The sequence below is a fragment of the Nyctereutes procyonoides genome, unplaced genomic scaffold, assembly GCF_905146905.1.
Source record: "Nyctereutes procyonoides isolate TBG_1078 unplaced genomic scaffold, NYPRO_anot_genome, whole genome shotgun sequence".
Classification (NCBI taxonomy): Eukaryota; Metazoa; Chordata; class Mammalia; order Carnivora; family Canidae; genus Nyctereutes; species Nyctereutes procyonoides.
In genome coordinates, this window is record NW_026575125.1 from 44,332,008 (window position 1) to 44,358,607 (window position 26,600).

Genomic DNA, 26,600 nt, shown 5'->3' on the forward strand with positions numbered 1-26,600 from the left:
AACACAGAAACTATTTTGAATAGTAAAATATAATCATTTGTCCTATAAATTCCTAGTGGGATACAACCTGAGAATCAAGAGTCAGATGAAAATTTTAAACTGTTTTCAGAATCAGTATTTTTATTGATATTGTTGGCATGTTCTTTTTTTTTTACACTGTTGGTTGTGAATTGTGGGATAACAGTAAAGAATAATTTTGTTGGTGTCCTTGGGAGTCAGCACTGTGTCTTCAGAGAAAGGATACATTGATGACAGGTCAATACCCTGAAGCCATTAATTTGAATGAGAAGTCTCAGTATAAACTCATAGTTTACTTCAAAAATACATATTTCTTAGCTCTGTTCCCTACAAAGCACTAGAAACTGTGATGAATCCAGTAACATGCAGCCAAGCAACATAATTTTGCTCTATACCAGCATTTTCCACTCAAAAATACATCAAGATTATGTGATGAATTAGCTAATTTTAGGAAATGTATAAGGTGAGCCTAGAACAACTTAATGTACCAGAGGAATGACTATTGTGATTGTGTAAAAAGGATTTAAGAGCTAATCTGAAGAGCCTAGATGCCTAAAAATGCAACAATTTGAGCATCTGTAAGAACGTAATTAAATAGATTTAAACATATTAAGTGGATTTAAATATTGTATTCATAGTGATTCTGAAAATGTACTCTGTGATAACCTTTAAAGGTACTAGGGAATAAATTCATAATTTAAAACATAAATAGAAGGGAAAAATCAAATAATAATCCTTCCATTTGTACATCTACTGTGTCATCAAATTCTCTTTAGATTTCATCAAATTCATCAAGATTCTCTTTAGAGAATCTTTATTCTAGCTAATAAATGAGAAGGATAAATAAAATATCTTCATGCTACAATCTGCAATGAAATATTAGATCTAGGTGATAATCATCAGTGTCTGCTAACATCATAAAAAAAGAGACAGCCAGACATTATGTGTCTCCAGATGGAAATACATAGCACTATCTGTGAGGTATTCTTGCTAGAAGAAAAAAAACTTGGATCTAATAAAGGCTCTGTCTCTAACAGCCAATATACAGGTAATTCAGGAGATATATGGATATGTTAAACAATGACAAAGGGAGGACGTCAGCAAAATCTATGAAACTCTAGAGATTAAAGGATCCAAATTCTTCAATGAATAAATTGCAAGAAAAACAAAGGAGAGAAAGGAGCAACCTATAGATTGAAAGTGACATAATAGGCATATTACCAAATTATAATGCATGAGAGTAAACTGGATCTTGAGTTGAAATAAATATTTTTAAATAAATATTTGAAATCTGATTTTCTTTTTTATTAAGTTTTTAAATTTGTAAAAAGATGTTATTTATTTATTCATGAGAGACACAGAGGGAGAGACAGAGACATAGGCAGAGGGAGAAGCAGGCTCCCTGCAGGGAGCTGATGCAGGGCTTGATCCCAGGACCCTAGGATCACAACCTGAGCCAAAGGCAGGTGCTCAACCACTGAGCCACCCAGGTACCCCTGCCACTGACATTCTATTATTAAAGGATGGGGTCCAAGAAAATATGAGGTGTATCCATGTGGATTAGGTGAGCTGACAAAGAACAAAACACAAATTCTTGTTTCCCATGTGGGTACCCCTGAAGATCTCTGGTGGTTGATTCACAGAACCATGCTATTGATGCTCTGAGAAGACCTGTGGCTATTGCTGGTAGCCTGGAGGTACATGGGTACACCCACCAAGGGACCACAGAGAAGGGGACACTGTCTTTGTCTAAACACGGGCCCAGGTTGTCTGGCAGTCAGTCTCCATCCCTGTTCAAGCAGTCCATGAATGTGAGGAACTGCCCGTCTACCACTAGGCAGGTGTTTACACTGGGTCACTAAGCACTTACCAAGACTGCAAGTTCTTGCAGCTGTTGATAGTTATGCAGGTTATAAAGCCACTGTCCTGGCAATAAAAGCAGCCACCTCAGGATGGAGAGTTGTGGGTTTTCCTCAATACACTGTTTAGAGAACAAGTCTCTTATCTCTGACTCAAAAGTGGGTTGCGATCTGATTGGAAAAATGACCTTCTGCCTTTCCTACTAACCCCAAGCACTGAAGAATACAAGGGTGGGATGGGCTCATTTCCCAGTCAGGGCCCACACTAACCCTCACTTTTCAGTAAATGGCTTACAGCCTTATTGCAAGCATTTATCTTCTCAACAATCATGCCCCTTGTTGTGTTGTCCCCCACATCACGAGTCTAGACGATGGGGTATGGAGGAGTTTAGTCAACATATGGTCTGAATACCCAGGTATATTCGTAACTGGGCAATGCTTTCTCCTTCAGATCACAAGTGGGGAAACAGAGGAGCTCCTTTATTGATTTGAATTGGACAGAGAAAAAAAGCTCATTGGGAAGAGCCCTCCAAAAGATTTTTTTCCAAACGAAAAATTTTCCTTTAACACAAACCTGTGCACTGTTTGTAAATGCCTCGTTTAAAACAGTGAGTGGAGGACAGTCTTTAAAAGCCTGAGAAATGACATGTATCAATTACTTAAGTAGAAAAGCTAATTGAGAACTATTATGTACAAATTTTAAAAAATATTCAGAAGCATTTCGGATACTGATAAGAGTTTCAAATGGAATATTTTATTGACATGTTAGTTGTCTTTTTAACATGTACACACACACCAACACACTCTGATTGATCTGCGTGGAACAAGGGTCCTCTATCCTAGGGGAAAATGAAAAATTAAAAAATATATTAATTTTTCATTGTTAAAGACAATTACACCCACATCACTTACAAAGCTATTACTGGTTCTGTCCAAGGAAGCAAAATGGCATAGGAAGAGGAAAGTCGTGGGTAAATTCAACAGTGACATAACTGAAATCTCAACATGAGAAAGCTGACAAAACATGGATTTTTGCTGTGAATTTTCTCTGCAAAATATGAAGAGAAGTCTGTCAATGGGCAGTAAGAGAAGGTGGTGAACTTTTGTAGTCAATCCTCACAGTATTGTGCAGGGCCATCAAGAAAACTGCTTAGTCTTTCTCTGGGACCAGTTTCAGAACTTTTCCAATGGCAATGGTCTTACCCTCATCTCTTAAAGTAAAACGACCCATCTGAGGAAAATCTTTGAACGTTTCAAGGCAGATAGTTCCTGCTGTCCTTAAACGGGCAATACACACTTGATCTTGTTTCACAAAGCGGGGCCGTGTCTTACTTTTCTCTCCTGACTTTTTGTCTACTAAGGAGATTAAGGCCGTTATCTCAACTTCCTCAATACAAGTATGAATGTGCAGCACCGCATTATAGCCCGGACAGATGATGGACTTGTGTTCAATAATCACTATCTGAACATCAAACGTGCGTCCAGAATGGCACAGATTATTAGGGTCGCACAGTATGAAACCTGGAAGAATCTCCTCTTCTTCAATTCCCTTCAGTCTGATTTTAAGGTTTTCTCCTGGGGCTACATAATCAGTTTCAGCATCATCAGAAAGAATTCCAAGAACTTCCACATTGTGCTTGTTCGGCATCATCACAAGCTGCTGGCCCTTAAAAATGGATCCTGATTCCAGCTTTCCCAGGACCACAGTGCCCATATCCTTGTACTTATCCACAATTGGCAGCCTAATTGGTCCATCAATTGATCTGTTGAAGTTTGGCATATTATCCAAATACGGAATAAATGGTAATCCAGTGTACCATGGGCAAAAATCAGATTGCTCTTTAATATTTGCCCCAGTAAGCCCTGAGCAGGGCATAAAGTGGATGTCCTTTTTGGGACTAAAGCCAACTTTTTTCAAAAAGGGCACCAGTTTTTCTTTACATTCTTCATATCTCTCGCTGCTCCAATTAACTGTGGGGTCATCCATCTTATTAATAAGCACTACTAAATGTTTTACCCCTGCTGTTTTTGCCAACATCGCATGTTCTCTTGTCTGTCCACCTTTCTCAAATCCAGTTTCAAATTCTCCTTTCCTGGCAGAGATCACCAGTACAGCCAGATCAGCTTGAGAAGCACCACCGATCATATTTGGGACAAAACTCTTGTGGCCAGGAGCATCTAAAATGGTGAAATGTTTCTTTTCTGTTTCAAAATAGGCACGACCCACTTCTACTGTTTTACCCTTGTCTCGTTCTTCCTGGTTTGTATCTAAGGCCCAGGACAAATACCAAGTTTCTCTGTTTTTTTCTTTAGCTTCTCTCTCATATTTCTCAAGTGTCCTTTTGTCAACCATTCCTGTCAAAAACATTATTTGTCCTCCAATGGTTGACTTTCCAGCATCTACATGCCCAATGAATACCACATTTACGTGTTCTTTTTTAGGAGCACCTGAGGGCACCACCACAGATTTAGATTTTCTCATTTCCTCTTTCTCCATCATTTCCTGGCCACTTTCTTCTGGGGGACCCGAATCTCCCAAGGAACTACCCCCCGGTTCAGCTTCACTTACTTCTTTATCGTGCTCCCATGACTCTTCTAGGATCATCTCCACCTCTCCATTTTCTACAACAGGTTCTGAAAGTTCCATGGTAACGGCTGAATTGGAACCTTCACGCAACACTAACTGTTCCTCTTTGGAATGTTCCACAGGTGCCCCCCGTCCCAGCCTTTTACCTTGAGGGTCGCCTGCGTCGGTGCAGGTTTCATCGATGGTGGTGATGTCGGCCGGGGGGGTCTGCGGCTGAGCCGGGCCCCGCAGAAAGGACGGCACGAACTCCGCGGCGTGTACGTTAGGCACGAAGGGTTTGGCGTTGACGTTGAGCTGACGGCTGAAGGCCGAGCTGAGACGCTCCCGCTGTGCCTCGGCCACCGCCGAGGAAGCTCGGTCTCCGCTCGGGGCCGAACCCGGGGCTTCCATGTCCACCTGGTCCCAGCAGTCGGGCGCCGAGTCGCTGCTGCTGCTGCCGGGATCCATGGTCTGAGGACCTGATGGGCGGCGGGGAGGGAGCGGGGTTAACACGCCAGAAAGAGCGCGCTACGCCGCAGGGGGGTAAGGCTGCTAGATTGAAGGGCCAAGGGGGAGCTACACGAACCTTAGTGGCAGCGCCGCGGCAGCTAATTCCCAACACTGCATTCGCAACTGCGGCAGCAGCAGCAGATATGGCGGATAAACCCTCTCCTCCTGTGTGTGAGCGGATCTCCTCCCCCAAACCCCAACCACTTCCGACTCCTCCACCGCCGACCCAACGCGGGGCGTGGATTGACCCCTCGCTGCCATCCGTACGCTGGGCCTCCTTAGTGCTTAGCCATGGGCCAAGTATAAAAGTAGGATTTGTAGAACGAAATTTTCCATTCATTTTTGTTCACACGATTTGGGAGAGCAATTTGACAATGTAATGATCAGGCCTAGACTGGCACACCTGATTTACAATTCCACCCCAAGATCCAAGTAAAAAAGTGAGAATTGCTATTGAACAAAAATGGAGGCAGGAGATGGGTTAACTATCCAGAAACCCAGCAACCAAAGGAAGAAATTAGTAGAGAAGCACTCGTGAAATACATGAAGATGCAGCTGAACCCAGGAAATGAGACTTAAGACCATTCAATTCGAAACCCAGAAACTTTTTGATTTTCCATCTTCCAGAGGACCCCCACAACCATCTTGCTGTGATGGCTTCTGTGGTGTAAGGGTGGGGTCATAACTTGTTTTCACGTGAAGCACTGTGGCTGTGTGTGTGGAAGGAATGCCAAAGGAAAACCTCGTTCCAGCGAAGCTGACCAACTTAGAGCTTTTCTGCAGTTGCCTGAGCAATGGCTACCCTAGAATGCTGTGATGGTTCACACAGGCAAGCCCTGGACTCAAATCACTTGTATTCTAACCAACTGTATTCTGAGCATACCTGCCTCACTCACAAGCACCTCTCCACCTCTCCAGAGTACACCCTGGGCCCATAGGCTTTCTTGCCACATCTTGAAGGCTTGGAACCCTACTCACTGCCTATGTTGCTGGTACTGGATTTGTCTAAGAACAAATCAGTATCATGTTGGAACCTTCCTCAGTTAGTGGTAATAACAGGGGGCTATGGATATCAGCCTAATTGAACTAATTAAGACCTCTGAGATGAACAAAGTCCATAGACACTAATCAATAGAATCTCACCCTCAGACAGAGTTTATAACATTTGAGCCAAAGCCTAGAAGAGCTAGTCTGTATCTAAAAGATAGAACTGAAGTAAAAAAAAAAATCTTGGGAAAATACAGTTTGCTAGTACAAGATAAGATCATACAGTTGGATATTAAATAAATCCAACAGGTTCAAATACTTTAAAAACTGGTGACTGATTTATAACTTAACCATTTTGTTCTCCAGACTTTAGGAGTAGAAAAAAATGTCCTATGTCTAACAGACTTGGACCCTTGATGGTTTGGCCTGTGCCTGCCACTATTTTACTAGTTCTGTGTTGTTCCCAAGCCATTAAATATCAAACCCTTCATTCTTTTTGCCTCTGGTAATGGCTTAATTATTTGTTGTCACATAGAGTGTGCACACTTATTCACAATGAATTGGAAGAACTGAGAGGTTAAATGTGCAGAGACCCTTGGACAATATACATGTGCTAGAGCCTTCCTTGGGCATTCTGTACACCTATGATAGACTTAATAAAATGTCTGGGAGAACTTGTCAAGCAAGGTTTAGGCAGTTGTGTTTACATAAGGTTAGGACTAGCAAGGAAGCAGGACAGACCTGGGATGTTTCCTTCACCTGGGTCAATTGCACTGATCATGAGAATGTTAACATGACTACTACTTAGTAATATCTCTATCAGAGAACAGAGGATGATTCACCTCTAAAACCTTAAAGAAGAAATGAGAAATAGTGAGACGATAGCTTCACAAGTCATCATTCTTGGGGCTCAGTGGGAGGCAGGTCCATCCAAGAGAGAGAAACATTAACAAGGGTTTATTCATGGAAACTAATCTTGGACAAAATTTATTTGGTTTGTGTGATAGGGTGAATGTCTCAAGTTTATCTGCCTAGAACTTTGAAAGAGTTCATCAATAAGTGAGATAATTGTCTTCACCAAAGGTTTCTTGTGGAGTATTCTTTTGTTGTTGTTATTGTTTTAAGTGCAGACAGTATCTGGCCATTGCCTAATTGTTTCTCCTTATTTTTTTGTGAAATATAGCACAAATATAGAAAATTGCATAACACAAAATTATTGTTTATTGATTTAGAAGGGAAACATACTTGTAGCCACCACACAAACCAATGATAAGAAATTTTCTGGCCAACCCATAAGGCTTTTCAGTACCCTGTCCAGTCACAACCCACTCCCTCTCTCCATAAGTGTAACCACTATCCTGACATTTATGATTTATTCATTATTTCCTGTATAGTTTTATCACACTAATGTATACTCAAACACTACAGTTCAATTTTACCCAGCTTTTTTGATACCTCTTTTAAGTTTCAATCTACAGGTTCCCAACCTATACTCCCTTTTTTCATGTCATTTATTCATTGAAGAAAATGGATGTTGAGACTTATAGAGTTTTCTACATTCTTGAGTTTGTTGATTGTATCTTTATAATATAGTTTAGAATATTTTTTCTCTATTTCCTGTATATCAATAACTGGATCTATGAGCTTGCACTATAGGTGCAGTTTTTAGCATTTTAGCAAAGAGGCATATAAGATCAGTTTGTGACTCATTTTACACTTAGCAGAAATTAATGATGAGGGCAGCCCTGGTGGCTCAGCAGTTTAGCGCCGCCTTCAGCCCAGTGCGTGATCCTGGAGACCCGGGATCAAGTCCCACGTCGGGCTCCCTGCATGGAGCCTACATCTCCCTCTGCCTGTGTCTCTGCCTCTCTCTCTCTCTCTGTGTGTCTCTCGTGAATAAATAAAATCTTAAAAAAAAAACAAAAAAAGAAATTAATGATGATTGTGTAGAAACATTACATCATTAGGGATTGCAAAATTGTGATCATACACTTCTGTCATTTCTTATTAACTGGAATATAGCTTTAAAACCATCTTCCTTCAACAATTGTGTTACTTTGAGGTATAAATTGTAAAGGAAACACAGGGAAGTGATTATTTCTCTTTGAGAGTTTTCAAAATAATTTGAGTGCCTATAATCCTTCACAGAGGATAAATAAGGATATTTCAAAAGAATAATTATGAATTATTGGATTTACATATACTTGATGTGTTTTAAACAATCTTTCTTAATATACTAATTAGTTTATTATCTTGTATGACAATGTATATCAGACCTATTTTACACATTTCTTTTTTTTTAATTTTTTTAAATTTATTTATGATAGTCACACAGAGAGAGAGAGAGAGGCAGAGACACAGGCAGAGGGAGAAGCAGGCTCCATGCACCGGGAGCCCGACGTGGGATTCGATCCCGGGTCTCCAGGATCGCACCCTGGGCCAAAGGCAGGCGCCAAACCGCTGCGCCACCCAGGGATCCCACACATTTCTTTTTTAAAGATTTTGTTTATTTATTTATTCATGAGAGAGAGCGAGCGAGAGAGAGAGAGACAGAGACAGAGACACAGGCAGAGGGAGAGGGAGAAGCAGGCTCCATGCAGGGAGCCTGATGTGGGACTCGATCCCGGGTCTCCAGGATCAGGCCCTGGGTTGAAGGCTGCGTTAAACCGCTGAGCCACCTGGGCTGCCCTACACATTTCTATTAAACCAAGAATACTGGTTGTCAAAGATAACAGGGATAATAAAATTAAAAAATAAAATACTCATTTGACTTACCCCATTTATACATATAGTAACCTCAGTACTATCAACACCAATATGATTAAACAGATTTTTTTCATAAGCTCTCCATGTTCTCATCCAGTACATTACAGTTAAACTACATCTAGTATAACTAGATGATCACTCACTTTTGTTGAGTGTTTTTTAGTGGCAGGTCATATTTCAATTATTTTCTATGGATTCTCTCATTTCATTTTTTCCTACCACTCTGTGAAGAAGATAATCTTAAATCACTCTCTATTACAGATAAAAAATGAATGTTTAGAGAGGCTGAGTGAATTATTCAAGGTTACATAGCTAGTAAATAGTGAGTCCACTATTTAAGCTAGTAAATAGTGAGTCCACTCTTTACTAGTGAACTTTATTAATAGTGGTGTTCAGATATGGACAAAAAGATTCTAAGGGGAAAAAAAAGATTCTAAGGCCATACTGGCTTGTAGCATCTATTATATATTAAGAAAGGAATCAGAAGATTTGATGGGTATAAATCACAAATGGAGGAAGTGGATAAAGTCTTAGGATCATCTGAAGACAATGGAGGGGATCCCTGGGTGGCGCAGCAGTTTGGCGCCTGCCTTTGGCCCAGGGCGCGATCCTGGAGACCCGGGATCGAATCCCACGCCGGGCTCCCGGTGCATGGAGCCTGCTTCTCCCTCTGCTGTGTCTCTGCCTCTCTCTCTCTCTCTCTCTCTCTCTCTCTCTCTCTCTCTCTGTGCGTGTATCATAAATAAAGAAAAAAAAATGAAGACAATGGAAATATGGATAAATTTAAAAAGGAAAGGATAATTCAGTTGCATTCTTTTATTAGGACTAATGTTTTCTTCCTGAAGTAAGAGATAACCCTGTGGAGATTCTGAGGGAAGATTGTAATAAGAAAAATGAGGAATGGGGCAAGATATACAATAGATTTTTGGAGTATAGGTGAGGTGGCTGACTTGGGAGTAGTAGAATTATTGTTTTAAGAATTCTAATTAAACAAAAGCAGTTTAGAATGAAAAACATAATACAGTACTCCAGGTTTGGAGATTTTCCTTTTCCCCCAATATACATCTAGCATCATTGAGCAGCCTAGAACACAAGCTAAATTTTAAGTTTCATCCAGGAATGAGGAATAGTAGTATGAGATGGGCTAAAAGGAGAACAGGAAAATATCAAGGGGCTAATGAACACAGGGTTAAGAAGACTGTGTTGGATGCCTTATATTGGTTCTCTCAGGATATCTTTGATTTCTGTTAAAAATTTTACCTCTCTATACTAATGCAAAGTTTAAGTCTCCATTTCCTATAGTTTTTGCTACCACGGTTCCCAATACATTTTACCTTCTGTCAATCTGATGAACAGTGATCAGATTTACTTTAAAGCCAATTTAAATGTAGAGAGTTGTGGAGTAAGGCAGGTTTGATTTGGAGGTATGCATCCTATCTTCCCTAGGATAACAACTCTGGTAGACTTTCCTGCCTCCAGGTAGGCAACTAAAAGCACTATGCCTAAAGCCAAAAGTTTCACTGAAAATATACTGATTTCCACACTCCTTAACTGTGGCAACAATGACAACTCATATTGGGGGCCAATTATGATGTATGTAATCATCGTTCTGAGACTCCACGAATAGACCAAAATCTCCAGGCCCTAGAAAGACAATATTTAAAAGCCTCTAACTCCCCAATTAATCCCTGTGCTATTAACATAGAGTGTTTTCTATTAACAGCAACTGAACACTGACTAGTAGAAGTGTGAAAAAAAGTTGAGGTTCAAATTCAAGGCCTGGCATTTCAAACTATTTACTCTGTTAAATTTCTTTAACCAATCTGTGCCTCAGTTTCCTTAGATATGTGGAGATGAATCCATATTCACATGGTCACACTGGGGTGCTAGGTGCAAGGATGCATGGCAGGTACAAAGAACCACAGAGTCTGAAATTACAGGACACTTTAGCAGCTTCATTATTCCTCAAACACTACTACTATAGTAAAATGTGGCAAAGCAACATCAATCATCATTGAAGTGCCTGATAGCCAAGCCTGGGGGTATGCACAGAGAAAATAGCCTAATTTTAAAGTAAATGGGGAAAAATGTATTTCCATTCTAAGGCATTCCCAATTGCCTGCACTGTCCACACCATACACTCTGAGAAGTTATTCATCCAATGAACAGAAGTACAAAACCAAAGCTGATGAGGTAAACATGTTACATTTAGAAAAACTTGCACACAATTAAGGGGAATATGAAAAACTCCAAACACAGAGATTATTTATACTCAACATTGTTCAATTTGATGAGTACCAAAATGCTGCAGTAAAATTCAAGGAAGCATACATATAGTAAATATAATTATGGGACATCATGGTGATATTAGTTAACACTAATCAAGAATCTATGAGTGCGTATATATATACATAAATATACATAAATATAAAATAAAACATGCTCAAGGAAATATGCCCACCTTAAGGTTATGCAAAATAATGTCAATTATATTGCAATAAAAACAGAAAAATGTCAATTATATCAATAAAAAACAAATAATAAATTATGGGTAATTAAACTCAGCTAGATCTGAGTTGCCCAATAGCCAACTGCTGGAGTAGCCCTACCAGAAGGTAGTCAAATCTGGGGGTTAAAAGGAGAAAAAGGGGGAGAAGAAATGTGTGGGAAATATCAGAAAGGACACAGAACATAAAGACTCCTAACTCTGGGAAACGAACTAGGGGTGGTGGAGGGGGAGGAGGGCGGGGGGTGGGGGTGAATGGGTGACCGGCACGGAGGGGGACACTTGACGGGATGAGCACTGGGTGTTATTCTGTATGTTGGTAAATTGAACACCAATAAAAATTAATTTATTTAAAAAAAGGAGAAAAAAGGATCCCTATATGCTAACACGATGGCCAACTGAATCCTGGCTATAATCCAGTGATTCATGTGTAAGTATTACTGCCGTCTCTAAGAGTATTGGGATAGGTTGAAGGTGTTGTCTAATTCCCCCACATTTAATCCAACACTTCTTATAAGCAGCCTGTATTCAAGTAATTGTGGGTACCAAAAATTCACACAACCAGACGTTGTATGATTTATAATGTTCTAGCAATCTTCTGTGGAACTCATTTCACACAGACACAGGAGAACAAGCTAGCTCTTAGCCCCATGTTAGAAATTGGAAAGTTGAAGTTTGAGGAAACGGAGGCTGGTCACCAAAGGGCCTTTGACGTGACCAAGGTCAAACAGCCTTCAACATGCACAGCCATAACTGGAAAAGCCACTGAGATGAAGAAGCAGAATAAAGACATTTGTTGATTTGCTGACAAACTACTTCCATAGGAGTGCTGGGACGGTAATAAGGAGGAGCTGTGTTAGGGAAAGAAGAAATCTGGGCTCTGCAAGGTTCTGGGAATTACAGCAATAGCAGATGATGGCACAGGTGAGCACGGAGAAAACAGTGTGAGTGAGGCTTAATGGCCATGTGAGGAAATGAATTTTGGAAGCCAAAAGATAATCAGATCCATGAGTTGAGGTCACTTGTCCCTGACCACGCCCCCGTCAAAGTAGAAATTTCCAATGAAGAAGAGTGAGTGATCAATTTTCTGATCCTACGGTAGCACTACTCGAAAAACACCAAAGAGAGCAAAGGGGTCATGTCAGCTTCAAACATCTGCTGGAGGGGGCAGACACAGTACTGTAATGTTATGACAAAACAATCAAGTATGCTATCAATACACCTCACTCAGTTGTTTGACATACTTTCAGCACACATTTACTAAGCACTTGCTGTGTGCTTGCCCCTGTGTAGGCAGATTCAGATGGAGTCTGCATCACTTAGGGACAAACTGAGTGTCAGCAAGAATAATAACTAAGATGGACCTAAACACATCAACTGTGATTAAACATTGAGTCCATAGTGACTCTAAAGAAACAAAGACCTCATAGTCACCATTATTAAATGCTGGGATGTAAATTCATTATTTTGAAATTGGGTGAGCAGAGGCAAATAATGAAACAATCATCCTATGTTTGGCATATGAAGTGGAACGCTGGTTCCCAAAGAGTGGATGAGGGAAGTTGCTCATCAGAGAAGAATTCCATGTAATACCTAAAGAAGAGAAGGGTACATAGAATTAAAATATCTCAATTTTAAGCCTCAAAGGGTGCCGGCGCCCCATGCTGGCATTATAAAAAGAGAGAGAGCCAACCAGTCTGTGCCTCCCAAGAGAAAACTGCAACACTGCCTCTGCCTCACACTTGCCAAAATATGCAGACTAGATCAGAAGAAGGCTCTAGCTCTAAATCCCTGTCACAAATGGCAGGATTTCCTTCTTTCTGATGACTGAATTAACATCCCACTGCACATATGTCCTTCTTCTCAAGAAACAGAATCTTCCACAGAAGACACCTACATATGGCCCATCGAGTTCCGTGGGCAGAGCTGGGTCACATGGCCACCACCATTAGGTGTAGAGGAGGCTGGACGTACCATCACCCGGCAAAGGGGAATGGGATAGCCATGACTGCACTGGGATCGAGCAGGATGCATTTTTAAACAAAACCAGTTTTTCTTACAATAGGACATTGGTAGGAAAGACTGTTGGGCCAGAGATCAACAAATCCAAGTGAGAAGGAGAGGCAGGGCTCCTAGGATCAAAAACACGCTCCATGGTAAGGATTGAATATGCACGGAAGGGGATAAATTCACGAAGATTAGCCACAAACTGTTTCCAGGCACTTTCATAACTGCCACCATGTTCTGTCCTTCCAATAATCCTATGACACAGGTAACCAGCATCAATCTCCTTGTTATGCATGAGGGACCACAGACTCCTAGAGAAGGGGTGGAGTGGCTTGTTTGGGGTTCTGATTATTGCCTCTATGGCACATTACTTTCCTTCTATCCTGGATCATCGTTCGACCTCTGACTTACTACATTAACTAAGGGAAACATAAACAGGGGAAGGGACACACTTTTAATTCTGGCCACTTCTCTGATGATGGAAGATGGTGGCACAAATGGGGCTGACAGGGTGTCTCAGCGCTGATCCTGCCTGTTTTGGGCTAAGTTGTGTGCCCTCCAAATTCCTATATTAAAATGTTTACCCCCAGGACCTCAGAATATGACTGTACTTGAAGATTGGGCTTTTGTTTTTGTTTTCTAAAGATTTTTATTTATTTATTCATGAGAGACACAGAGAGAGAGAGGCAGAGACACAGGCAGAGGGAGAAGCAGGCTCCCTACAGGGAGCCCGATGCGGGACTCGATCCCGGGACATGGGACATGGGATCATGCCCTGAGCCGAAGGCAGACATTCAACCTCTGAGCCACCCAGGCATCCCAAAGATTGGGCTTTTGAATACGGGATTGGGTTAAAATGAAGCTGTTAGGGTGGCCCCTACTCCAATCTGACTGGCGTCCTTCTGAGAAGAGGAGATTAGGGCACACGCAAAAAACAAAACAAAACAAAACAGGGGTGTGTGAACACAGAAGGACGACATGTGAAGAGGCATCTAAAAGGGTGTCCACGTGCAAGGCAAGGAGCGAGGCTTCAGGGGAACGTGAGCCATATGGGTACCTTGATCTTGGAACCTCCTAACTCTGGAACTGTGAGAAAATAAACTTTTGTTCCTAAAGCCACCCAGCAGGTGACATTTTGTTGTGGCAGCTCTTGTAAACTAATACACTATCCCACACTATCCCTGCTGCCCATTCTGCACAGCCTGATCAAAGGTGATATGTGGGGTCATGTGAACTCAGCCATGCCCTGACACAGGAAGAGTTCGAGGCCTGCCACGCTACTAGGGAAACTGTCTTAGAGTCTTAGCAATCCTACCATACTCAGAGGTAGCTGCCACACTGGTCGTGTTGCCAGCACATCCCACCATAATTACAAAGAATGCATCTGATGTGCATTTGGTTCCACGTACCTCTGTCATGACGTCAGAGGCCTGCCGGTGTCCTGCCGGAACATGAAAGAAAGTTCCTGGAAGGCCTTTCTCTTACACCCCACACTCTACTTCATGCCAATAATAGGTTGCCATTCACAAAAGCAAAGAATTGTTCTTTTTTATGTCAGCTTTGCTCCCCCTACCGAGTTTTACCCCATGCCAGAGGGTTGTGACTCAGTTCTCCTCTGTCCTTAATGCCCATCCTTTCAGACTTGTGTTTCCTGAGATGAGGATCCTGCCAACCGAACACTCTATTTTCTAGTTAGGTAGATGCATGTGGCTCAATGCTATTTGTAGACTGACGAGTTCTTGTTGTGTGAGTCTGTTCTGAAGAGTACTGGGGAGAGGGAAATTCCCCTTATTTTTTTTAAAGATTTATTTATTTATTTATTTATTTATTTATTTATTTATTTATTATTCATGATAGACACACACACACACAGAGAGAGAGAAAGAGAGAGAGAGAGAGAGAGAGAGAGAGAGAGGCAGAGACACAGGAGGAGGGAGAAGCAGGCTCCATGCCGGGAGCCCGATGCGGGGTTCCATCCCGGGACTCCAGGATCGCGCCCTGGGTCAAAGGCAGGTGCCAAACCGCTGAGCCACCCAGGGATCCCCAGAAATTCCCCTTATTAAAGCAACTCAGGACCTAGTCTTTGGATGTTTTAAAAATATTCCATTAAATTTCTACCAATGTTTTCATATGCCATGAGAAACTCGACTGAGAGATCATAATCCTGCAGACTCACCTGTTGACATGTGACGTTTCCTCTTTTCTCTGAAAACGTATTGTAGACTTACTCGACCCTTCCTAGAAAATGAAGGCACTGAAGGTAAGAAACATACCTGCTCACAGTAGATCCTTGTAGGCGAGTAAGAGCGAGGGCACAGGAGGATGCCTTACCATTATCAATTCTATTATTATCCTCTTGATGGTTCCATGCCTGCCTATTGGTTATAAAATCTGTCTTGCAATAGATGAAGCAAACCCTGTCAGATACCCAAATGAGAAAGGAGGAGTAGTGTGGTGGCTGGGTGCTGTCTCTGTCAATTATATTGGGTGCATATCAGAAAAGAGTCACCTGATGTGAGAGAGACAGTGAACAGGTTGTGTCCCAAACCCCGAACCTGGGAAAAAACAATGTTTTCTTTCCCATAGGAGATGGCTGAGTTCCTTTGATGAAGAGTTAGAAAAGAGCGTACAATTTCTCTGCTCTGATCTTGAAGTAATTCATCCACTAAGAAAAGAAACCTGACCATCAGATGCCTCAGAAACCAGTCTCGATAATTCCTTATTTCATCTTGAATAGAGAATGAAGGTTCTGTGATGAAAACCCTTTTAATTCTTTTCTGTCTCACAGAATTGCGAACAGCTCACTCACTCACTTATTCCAACAATACATCTTTGGCTGGCAGAGTTGTCAGGGAAGGGGACTCTTACTCGATCTTTGCCTAAATTCACCCCTAAATTATCGGAGGTGTGCCTGAAAAGGCGTGCAGTGACTTATGCACGTGCCTACAGTGGGATACCAAAGGTCAGTTCCAAATCTTTCTTGCCAACCCAAAAGCAGATGGAAATCTTGTTATTTCTAACCTTTAAAGTGTCTTTAGGATACATGCTACAAGATGGTCAACCTTGAAAACATTATACTAAGTGAAATAACCCAGACACAAGCAGACACATATCTTAGGCTTTTACAGATTTGGAATGTGTAAAAGAGGCAAAATTATAGAGGTTGAAAGTAGGGTAGAGGATACCACGGACTAGGTGGGAAGAGTAGAGAGGGGGTTATTGATCAATGTGCACCCAGTGTCTGTTTCAGTAGTAACAAGTTTGACAAGAGTGGTGACAGTTGCACAAGACTGTGAACCTAACTAATGCCACTAAGTTGTACATTTAAAATGATGAAAGTGACCATTTCACACTCTACATATGTTTGTATAACAACAAAAAACTTTTAGGGCTTTGGATCAGGAGGCAGAAGTGTCTCTTGAGGGCCAGAGGCAGCCCTCTAGAAGGGATACCTAAGTCTGTCTCTGGATAATGATTGCAGAGCCCAGACAGAGTGTCCAGTATCCAGCAAGGGCGCCATAGGTAAAAAGCTGCTGCTTAAACCATCGCCTGTCCTTTTCCTTCTATGCACGAGTTGTGTCTCTGGGGTCCCACGGACAAACCTATGCACCTGTCGGCCTTCTGCTTGCCCTTTCCCTGAACTTTTCTCTCTCTTCTCCCTCCATTCTGCTGGTTCCGATATGCTGTTACACTCAACTGTAGAATTTGTAATGTCAGCAATTGTATTTTCTAGCTTTCCATTTTTCAGTGTATCCATTTGATTGATTTTGAAATTCTAGCGTTCCGATGAAATCTCAACTTTGTCATCCATAGTCTTGAACATATTAATCATAATGATTTCACAGCCCACATCTAATAAGTATGCCATTGGGGGTATTCTGGGGATGTTTTTCTCTTCCTCTTTCTTTTCATCTGGTTTTTGATATGTCTGGTGGTTTAATGAAGTGTCAGGCATTCTTTATGGAAAAGTTGATGCTTGTCCCTCCATAGAAGTTTCACCTTCTCCCTGGCAAGCCTCCAGTGTAGAGGCAATGACATCAATCCAGACAGTGGCTGAGCTGACTCACAGGTGCTCAGGGCTTTATATGATTTAGACTACCTCAGGTATTCCCCCCTCCCAGATGGCAGCACTTCATGGGTCCCAGGAACTGGGGTGTTCCTGAGGGCGCTGGTAAGTTCTGCACTCATCTTTTTTACTTCCCTATACCCTGGGACTGCTGAGAAATCTGTTGAGACTTTTAACAGCTGCCTGCTCAGCTTCATAGTCGCATGCCCTATGCAGCTTTGGTACAGACAAATGCCTCCAGGGAGAAAACCACCCAATGCAGGCATCACGTCTGGCTGCCTTTCTTCTTCTTAAGGTCTTGACTTCTCAAATATCGACTGCTTTGTAAGTTGGACTCCAAGGTTTGTCTCCCTAGCCCCATGAGTTTTCTGAGGAGCTGCTGTCTTCTCTCACTTAGTGGCTGCTTTGTCAATAGAATGATGCCCTGTCACTCAGGGTAGTGCGGCCTTCAGGCCTTCTCCCCGAGGGAGAAAAGGAGCACAAGATTGTTGCATTCCCCTGCACAGCTTCCCTACTCTCCAGATTCCTGTACCCTGATGTGCTGGGCAGAGAAGACATTCTCTGATGCCTTCAAGCAAGGTCTGGTTCCCCCTCTCCCTGCCTTTACCCAGATTTTGGTTTTTCTCTGTGAGGTAATAGGACTGCAACAAGCTCTTTCTTCAGGACCATAGGTGGAAGCAGAAATGATCCAAAGATGATTTTTAAGTCTATTTCCAGTCGTTTTTTAAAGTCTAAAATAAATATGCAAATCCAGCTCTAAACTACATTCCAAAAGAATATTAATATCAGAGGCTTGTCCCACCAGGTATCAGTAGAATGCTGGGGTTTGAATGATACATTTTGGCAAAGCAAAACTACAAAATCATCAAGGAAAAAAGTGTGACCTAACAATTTTTTCTACAATCAATCTGTCATTGAAGTATAAAAACAATAGGCAGAAAATTGTAAGCATGTGCTAGTGCTAATTCAGGGATGTTTATTCTGAGTTTATTCTCTGCCTTCAGGAATTTGGTATGGTATGAACTCAGTCAATAATAAAATAGGAAACCTGAGGCAAATTGGGGCTGTTATTGATAAGTAAATCTCCATAGAACTAACAAATCAAGTGAAATTGATGTGAATAAAACTAACATTTTTAAGGCAAACATGGAGGGATGGAAAGAGGGGGGAAGGATTTTCTGTTTCTTTGATTATAGCCAGGCATTAATAAAGAATGTCTAAAGGACAGGACAGGGATCCCTGGGTGGCGCAGCGGTTTGGCGCCTGCCTTTGGCCCAGGGCGCGATCCTGGAGACCCGGGATCGAATCCCACGTCGGGCTCCCGGTGCATGGACCCTGCTTCTCCCTCTGCCTGTGTTTCTGCCTCTCTCTCTCTCTCTCTCTCTCTCTCTCTCTCCCTCTGCCTGTGTTTCTGCCTCTCTCTCTCTCTCTCTCTCTCTCTCTCTCTCTCCCTCTCCGTGTGTGTGACTATCATAAATAAATCAAAATTTAAAAAAAAATAATTTAAAAAAAAAATAAAGGACAGGACATTAGGAGCATTGCAGAGAATCCTACTTATAAAAGTACCAAAAGAACTTTTGGTTAGTGGGGATGATAGAATAGACTCACTTCTTCCTGCTCCTACCCTCCAAATTCAAATGATTTCCTTGGAAATATTTCACCAATCATTACAAAAAGGCTGTAACCGGTGGAAAGGAAAAGGTGGTCTAGCTAGGAACCTAAGGATTTGGATATCTACGCTGTGGTGGATTCCCTGACCTTTGTTTTTACCGCTGTCTAGTCTTGACTCAAGTTCCAGTGATGTGCAACAAAGAAATGCCAATTCTCATGGAAAAGCAGAGGAAGAAAGTAGAAACAATTAAAGTACATAGACACACACACACAAAAGCAGAGCCTGCTTTCAATGGGTGAACATCAGGAAAAATGGAAGCTCGACTGTGACATAAAAGAGAGATGGACACACAATAGAAGCACCAAGAGGAACTATCTACAGCATTTGCAAGAGCTAGTCCTCGCCTTGGGGGGGGGCACGTCCACCCACTCTGCCCCCAAAACTGAAGGGGACAGCAGGATCCACCTTCCCAAAGCAGCACCTATAGCTGCTTCTCAGAGGCCTGATCCATCCCCCTCCCCCCCACACACTTCTCAAGATTACTGCAGGTGTGCCTCAGCACCTGCACAGGGAACTCCAGTAGGCTTCATGTCTCCTAGGTGTCTATTCAATGGTGGAAGGTGATCCAAGGCCAGCATCTCCCTATACTGCAGTCAACAGAAAGTTTCCAACTAGTTATGGTGGCTCGTGGCATTCTGCCTTGCTAAACAACACCAGGTCAGGCACCTGCAGTTCCTCCACTCATTGGGAGAAAGCAACTAGGTCTGGTATTTGCACCAGAGGTGAACTAGTTTGGGGGTGCCTCCATACTCCACCCAGCAGCCGGTGACCTGGCAGATGCCTCCCTCCCCAGGGTATACTGGCAGATACAGAGTAGGAAAGCCAGTGGTACTGGGTGACTGAAAAACAGGCAAGGGGGAAATGCTCTACATCCCTTAGATCCCTTAGATCCTGAATCCCATGTCCCCCTCTAATGACACCCTATGGCCCACGGAAGCATCTTCTGCTACCACGGGCATCTCTGGCAATCACCCATCAGAAAAGCAGGTGGACTCATATCAATGTGGTTCAGAATGCATTGCAAAAGCTCATGAAACTAAGTGACTATGGAATTACAGCCCACCAAAGTAGGCCAGAACAGACAGGCCAAACTTTAAAACAGGGCAACTTACTATGAAAGGATCAATAGTCTTTTTGTGGCATATCCAATATGTTCAGGTCAAGATAAAAAAAAATCATTCTCCCTGTGTAGAACCAGTGAAGTCAAAACTTAAATGAGAAAAGGCAATCCCCGACAACCATAGAGATGAATCTGACGTGGGGACTAGTTTGCAATGATTTTAAAGTAGCCAATATAAAATTTCTTGAAGGAGTAATTATGGATTACTTTGAAATTAGAAAAAAAGATAGCAAACCTTTGCCAAGTCACAGAAATGTTATAAAACGTACCAAATGGGAATTAAATATTTAAAAAAATAGAATAAGGAAAATAAAAAACTTGCTGGCTGGGATCCATTGTAGAATGTAGATATGACAGAAGATGAAATCAGTGAACTTGAGGACAGATCAACAGAACATAGTATTCAGGAAAATGGTACAACAAGCAAACAAACATGAACAGAGAGTTTGGGAGCTATGGGACTAAAGCTGAAGGGCCAACATTTGAATCATCTGAGTTCCAGAAAGAACAAACGGTCGAAGCAATATAGATCCAATTCAGATATGACATAGCAGCTGGAATGATCAGACAGGGAAGATAAACAACTAAGATAAATATGTTAAGATTTCTAATGGGAAAAGTAGACAACATGCAATAATAGATAGGTAATGGAGGTAGATAGATGGAAACTGTAAAAGTGAACAAATAGGGAATGCCAGAATTCATACTACTGCAATAGCTGTGAAAAATGTCTTTGACGGGATCCTCAGTAGTTGTGACCTGCCCAAGTAAAGAATCCGTGACCTTGAAGAATGGCCAACAAGGACCTCCCAAAGCGAAACACAAATAGAAAAAAAGATGAAAAAGTGCAGAGTAGAAGAACATACAATATCTGTGGAACAATTTCAAAATATATGACATACACATAATTTGAGTACCAGAAGTGGAAGCAAGAGAAAAAGAGAACAGAAAAAAAACCTGAAAAATGATGACTGTGCAATTTCCAAATTACTGATAGGCACTGAATCAGATCCCCAGAAAGCTCACAGGACAGCAAGCTATTAAAACCAGAAAGGCTACCTCATGGACTATAAATCTGAATTAAAGAAAAGGCAAAGAAGGAATCTTGAAGAAAAGAAGACCAAGACTCTCTCTCTCTCTCTCTCTCTCTCTCTCTCTCTCTCTCTCAAGAACAACAGGAACAACAACTAGGAAACTTCATTACCCCTAGAGGAACAAGAAAATTACAATGAAGTCCTGTGAGTGAGCATGCAAGCAAGAAGAGAGTATAAGGGGACAGTTTAATGTGCCAAAAGAAAAATAATTCACCATCCTAGGATCATTATATATATAGTAAAATATATTCTGTAAAAACGGCAGAGTAAAGAAAAACTTTTTCTCTCAGACAAAGAAAAATAGAGGAAATTGTCACCATTTATACTGCAAAAAAATGGAAAAGATTTTATTCAGGAAGAAGAAAAATGATAAAGGTAAAAAATTTGGATTTTAAAAAAATTTACATTAAAAAGGAAGTGCACCAGAGAAGAAACACAGAAAGGCAAATAAAGTTAATTTTTCATGTTCTTAATAGATTGAAAAGTAACTCGTTTAAATAATAAAATTTATTTTATTCTTGTTAAATGGCAAAAAAAAAAAGTTTAAATAATGAGACTTAAGCATAGCCGGTGAGTATTGCAAGGAGTAAGTGAAAAGAATGACAGTCATGTAAAAAAAGGGCAGAAGTATTGTTACGTTACCTGCTCAGTTTGTCAATAGTGTCATCTGAAGCTGGCCCTACATTAGTTTGAAATGTATATGTAACCTCTAAGGGAAACTCTAAAATGTTTTTAAACACCTATAATCTATAACAGGTGCAAAAAAACCTGGCTTTATATAAAACATGCTCAAAAAAAATAAAACATGCTCAATTAAAACCAGAGAAGGCAGGAAAGTGAGCCTCTTGTAATGAATAGAAAACAGCTACAAACATGGTTGACATCGATGCAAGTATATCAGTATCCACTTTAAATAGGAAAGGCGTATAAACAGCAATCCAAAGTCAGAGTGGATTTTAGAAATTCACCAGTGTATGTTGTCTGCAAGCACCTATTTTTAAGAGAGTGATTCCGAGAGGCTAAATAAAGTAAAGGGATGAAGAAAGACATACCATGCTAACAGTAAGCTAAAGACCTGTGGAGTATTTCTATTAATTTCAAACTGTCAGGGGCATGAAACTCAACAGAAATGACAGAACTGTCACAACTGCGGAAGCCTAAGAAGGTATGAGTACTAAATAGGAGTTAGTATCCTGGATGGGATCTTGGAACGTGAAAAGGCCATTCGAGAAAAGCTGAGACAGTCTGAATAAAGTATAGTCTTTGGTTAATGATAACACATCAATATCAGTTCATTAATGTTACAGTTGTGCCACATCAGCATTAAATGATCGTAATATGGAATGTGATTGTCGGGTATATGGGAACTGTCTTTACTCTCTTCATAGTAATTCTCTAAGCCTGAAACTGCTTTAAAAGGTAAGATTTCCTTTCAAGAAGCACATTGCTACCATGTTGCAGGAGTTGCAGTCATCTTGAGGCTGTCTGGACAGGTGTTTTTAGACATAAAGTGTCAGTGTTTTACAAAGTATACTCAACCCTACTACCACAACAAGGCTGTGGCCAGCAGCAGCCGAACAACTCAAGTGTGAATGGATGAACTTAAAGAGCTTAACGACCATCACAACCCCCACGCCCGCGTGGAACCCTTTGGGGATGTGACAGAGAGGAGGCAGCTCCATGCAAAGCTCCAGCGGAAGGATTTCAGGTGTTCTTGGAGAATGTGTACCCAGAATTGCACGTGCCTGATGACAGGCCTGCCTTCTTTGGGATGCTCTGGGAACAGAGGACTGAAAGATTACTGCTTTGACTCTAACCCTCCCAGTGAAAACCAAATCGTGGGACGCCAGGTCCTTCTAACCTCTATCATGGAATAGGTCAGAGCCAGTTTTTGAATACACGTCCCAGAATGAAATACACTGTGACACCCACCAGCCAGAGGTCTGCATATCTGTGGACGCAGGAACGGATCTTCTCATCATGCATCTCTGCCAGGGAACTGCCACAGGGAATCAGAAGTTCATCTTGCAGGAGGATGGTTCTTTATTTCACATACAGTCCAATGAATTCGTTCAGGCTGAGAGGAAGGCATTCAGTGACAGTTTCATACCATCCTTACGGGACTGCACGGATTTGGAACATTAGAAATGGCTCTTCAGGGAACACATGTAATAAAGTGTCACTGTACCAACGAGCTCATGGAGGGAGCGGGATGCCCCTGGACTCTGTGTCCAACACAGACTTAGCTGAGTACAGTGAGAGACCTCACCCCAGTGAGAGAGCCCATCCTGGCTGCTCTACTTTTATAAGGAAGTCATTTTGCAGTCTGTGAAAGTGATGTTGGATTTGACAAACTTTGTACGGATTTTGAAAACTTCAAAATTGCTCCCAAGTACTCTATTCTCAAAGGGTAATCATAAAATGTTAACTCTTGGAACTCCTGGATGGCTCAGCTGTTAAGCCTCTGCCTTTGGCCTGGGGCGTTATCCTGGAGTCCTCGGATCTAGTCCCACATCGGGCTCCCTGCAAGGAGCCTGCTTCTCCCTCTGCCTATGTCCCTGCCTTTCTCTCTCTCTCTCTCTCTCTCCAATAAATAAATAAAATCTTTAAAATAAATAAATAAAATATTAACTCTTGCTATTCAGAGAATTAAACCTTTAAGTATTTTTGTATTGTACAAAGAAAAAAGGTCAATTTGGTCCAGTATGTCATTCTTAGCCATTGTATTCTTGTTGATGCTGTGTTATGATGATCTATCCTTTGATGTAAGTGGAATGCTAATGTCCCTACTGTTATGGTATTTTATCCACTCGTTCCTTTGTGTTTGTCATTAATTGTTTTATATATTTGGCTGTTCCTATGTTGGGTGCGTAAATATTTACAGTTGTTACATCTTTTTTTTTTGTCTCCTTTATTATGACATAGTAGCCTTCTTCATCTGTTTTTACAGTCTCTGGTTTGAAATTTAGTTTGTCTGATATAAGAATGGCTATTCCAGCTTTCTTTTGATATCCATTAATATGATAGATGTTTCCTCATTCCCTCACTTTCAATCTGCACATGTCTTTAGATCTAAAATGCATCTCTTGTAGGCAGCATATAGACAGGTTTTGTTTTTTATCCATTCTGATATCCTATATCTTTTTATTAGAGCATTTAGTCCATTTTCTTTCAAAGTAATTATTAATAGATATGTATTTAGTGACATTTTATTACTGGTTCTGTTACAGTTTCTAGTGATTTCTCTGATCCTTTCTTGTCTTTGTCACTTCTGGTCTGTTCTTCCCACCCAGAGAGTCCCCTTTAATATTTCTTTCAGGGCTGCTTTAGTGGTCATGAACTCCTTTAGTTTTTGTTTGTCTGGAAACTCTATCTCTCCTTCTGTTCTTAATGATAGCCCTGCTGGATAGAGTGTTCTTGTCTGCAGATTTTCCCCATTCAGCACTTTAAATATATTATGCCACTCTTTTCTGTCTTGCCAACTTTCTGTGGAGAGATCTGAAGCTAACCTTATGCGTCTTCCCTTATAAGTTAAGTACCTCTTTTTATGTTGCTGGTTTTAAGATTTTTTTCTTTATCACTATTTTTGCAAATTTAATTACATTGTGTCTTGGTGTTGGCCTGCTTTTATTGATTTTGATAAGGGTTCCTGTGCCTCCTTGGTCTGGATATCAGTTTCCTTCAAGATTAGGGAGGTTTTCAGCTATTATTTCTTCAAATAAATTTTCTTCCCCCCTTTTCTCTTTTCTTCCTCATTTCACACTTCAGGGAATGTCTCTGGTGTGTACAGTGTGTTCTCTATTGTTGTGTTGTGACTATTCTATCCTTCATGCTAGTCATCTGCGGAGGCTGTCCTTGCCTATTGTAGACAGTGTTTGGTCCTTGGCCAGAGTGCGGTGACTTTTAATATGTGCTACGGGTCTACTTGTGAAATGAGACCTGACACTATCTCCACCAGAATAGAGGCCCTGTAGAACTCTCTGTTTGGTGATGTGGTATGGGCAGTGGTTTGTGCTTGTCTTCTGGGGAGGAGACTCACCGTGCTGAGACTGAGGCATGCATGACTGAGAAGGGTAGTACTACCAGATCATAGGGTGGTAGGGCTTGATGTAATCAAGTTGGGCATCCAGTGTTGGTGTCTCCATGAATGCTACCTTTCAGGGATACACTGTGAGGGGAGCAAATAATCTCATTGTGTGCCTCAGGCATTCTTCAGACTACTGTTTCCGTGCTGTCTGATCCTGTGTAGTTTTCCTGCCTTCTCTCCGGGAGCAGCACTGTGCCCGCAGCCTCTATCCCAGCCAAACTCGATGACCTTTGAAATTCCAGGATTTAAGCCCTGCTGGTTTAAGAGCTCATGAAATTCAGCCCTTCTCGTTCTGCAAGGCAATGACTTTGGGGAAATGTTCTCTTTGTGCCTTCTCTCATGTGCTTATTTCTCCCCCCTCTTTCCCTTCTCCGCTAGGGCTACTCCCCCTGTAGCACCAACAGTATATTTCTCTCCTAAATCAGATCTCCATACTTCCTGATGTGAACTCTTTTCTTTGATGTGAACTCTTTTCTGTTTAGTTGTAGAGTTTTTTCTGTCAGTTTTCTGGTTTATTTCTGGGATATTTAGGATGATTTGATAGCTATCTAGTTGTGTTCATGTGACGAGGTAAACTTCTACTCTACCACCATCTTCCTGTGTCCAGAGAAGACTGGTTTGTATGGTACATGGGTAATCCACATAACCTATCTTCTGGATCATAATACATTGGAGCCATTAATCTTATCTACATTAGCAATGCAAGTAACTTAAGGCCAAAGGCTGAGTTCTTCTTTTGTCATGAGTGCAGGGATGCGGAAGTATTTCCTTACAAATTAATGATCAGCAAGATATAGTAGAATAAGTAAATGTGTTGAGCTAAGCTATAAAACCTACAGTACCAAAGCAGTCAGATTCACAGTGTCACTCTGATAACCTAAGTTATGGGAAGAAGCAAGCATGTTAGAAAACTGGCATTGGTGGTATATCCATCATCACTCCAACTCATAAGAAGTAAATGAACGTGGTGAAAGTATTGACAAATAATTTGAAATTATCATGAAGCCATCTTCTTTAGCCCCTAAACCTCCTTCAGATAGTGCAGTTATCAAATCTGGATATTGTGTTAAGCAACGGATGGTGATAAAGTAACTGGAAGAGAAGATATTTTTTTCAATTGGATGAAAATACAATAGGCTACTTCAAATCTGAACTGGAAAAGGAACTTCTCCAGATAATACCACTTAAAGAAGATCATGGAGTACAGGAGTGTAGACAGAGCAATGTAATGATAAGGGACATTCTCTTTGAAATTGTAACATTGTTTTGAACTTTCTATGTGCAGGCTGATAGCCCTGAAGCAATGCACAACTGGACTAAAGCAATCTGTGGAGTTTACTAA

General features: G+C 41.3%; 1 protein-coding gene and 1 pseudogene across 2 annotated transcripts; one reads left to right on the forward strand and one right to left on the reverse strand.

Annotated features, from left to right (window-relative positions):
* Positions 1-2,611: 2,611 nt before the first annotated feature.
* GSPT2 (G1 to S phase transition 2) lies at positions 2,612-5,138 on the reverse strand. Of its 2 annotated transcripts, XM_055338186.1 has the most exons (3): positions 5,030-5,138; positions 4,611-4,922; positions 2,612-4,511 (listed from the first exon to the last, which is right to left on the reverse strand). In XM_055338186.1, the coding sequence occupies exons 2-3, from the start codon at positions 4,909-4,911 to the stop codon at positions 3,028-3,030; spliced, it is 1,785 nt and encodes a 594-aa protein (XP_055194161.1). In that variant the 5' UTR covers positions 4,912-4,922; positions 5,030-5,138; the 3' UTR covers positions 2,612-3,027. The 2 variants fall into 2 exon arrangements, with proteins under 2 accessions (XP_055194161.1, XP_055194160.1); XM_055338185.1 differs by having other exon boundaries at positions 2,612-4,922.
* On the forward strand, positions 4,926-26,600 carry LOC129517919 (pleckstrin homology domain-containing family A member 1-like; annotated as a pseudogene).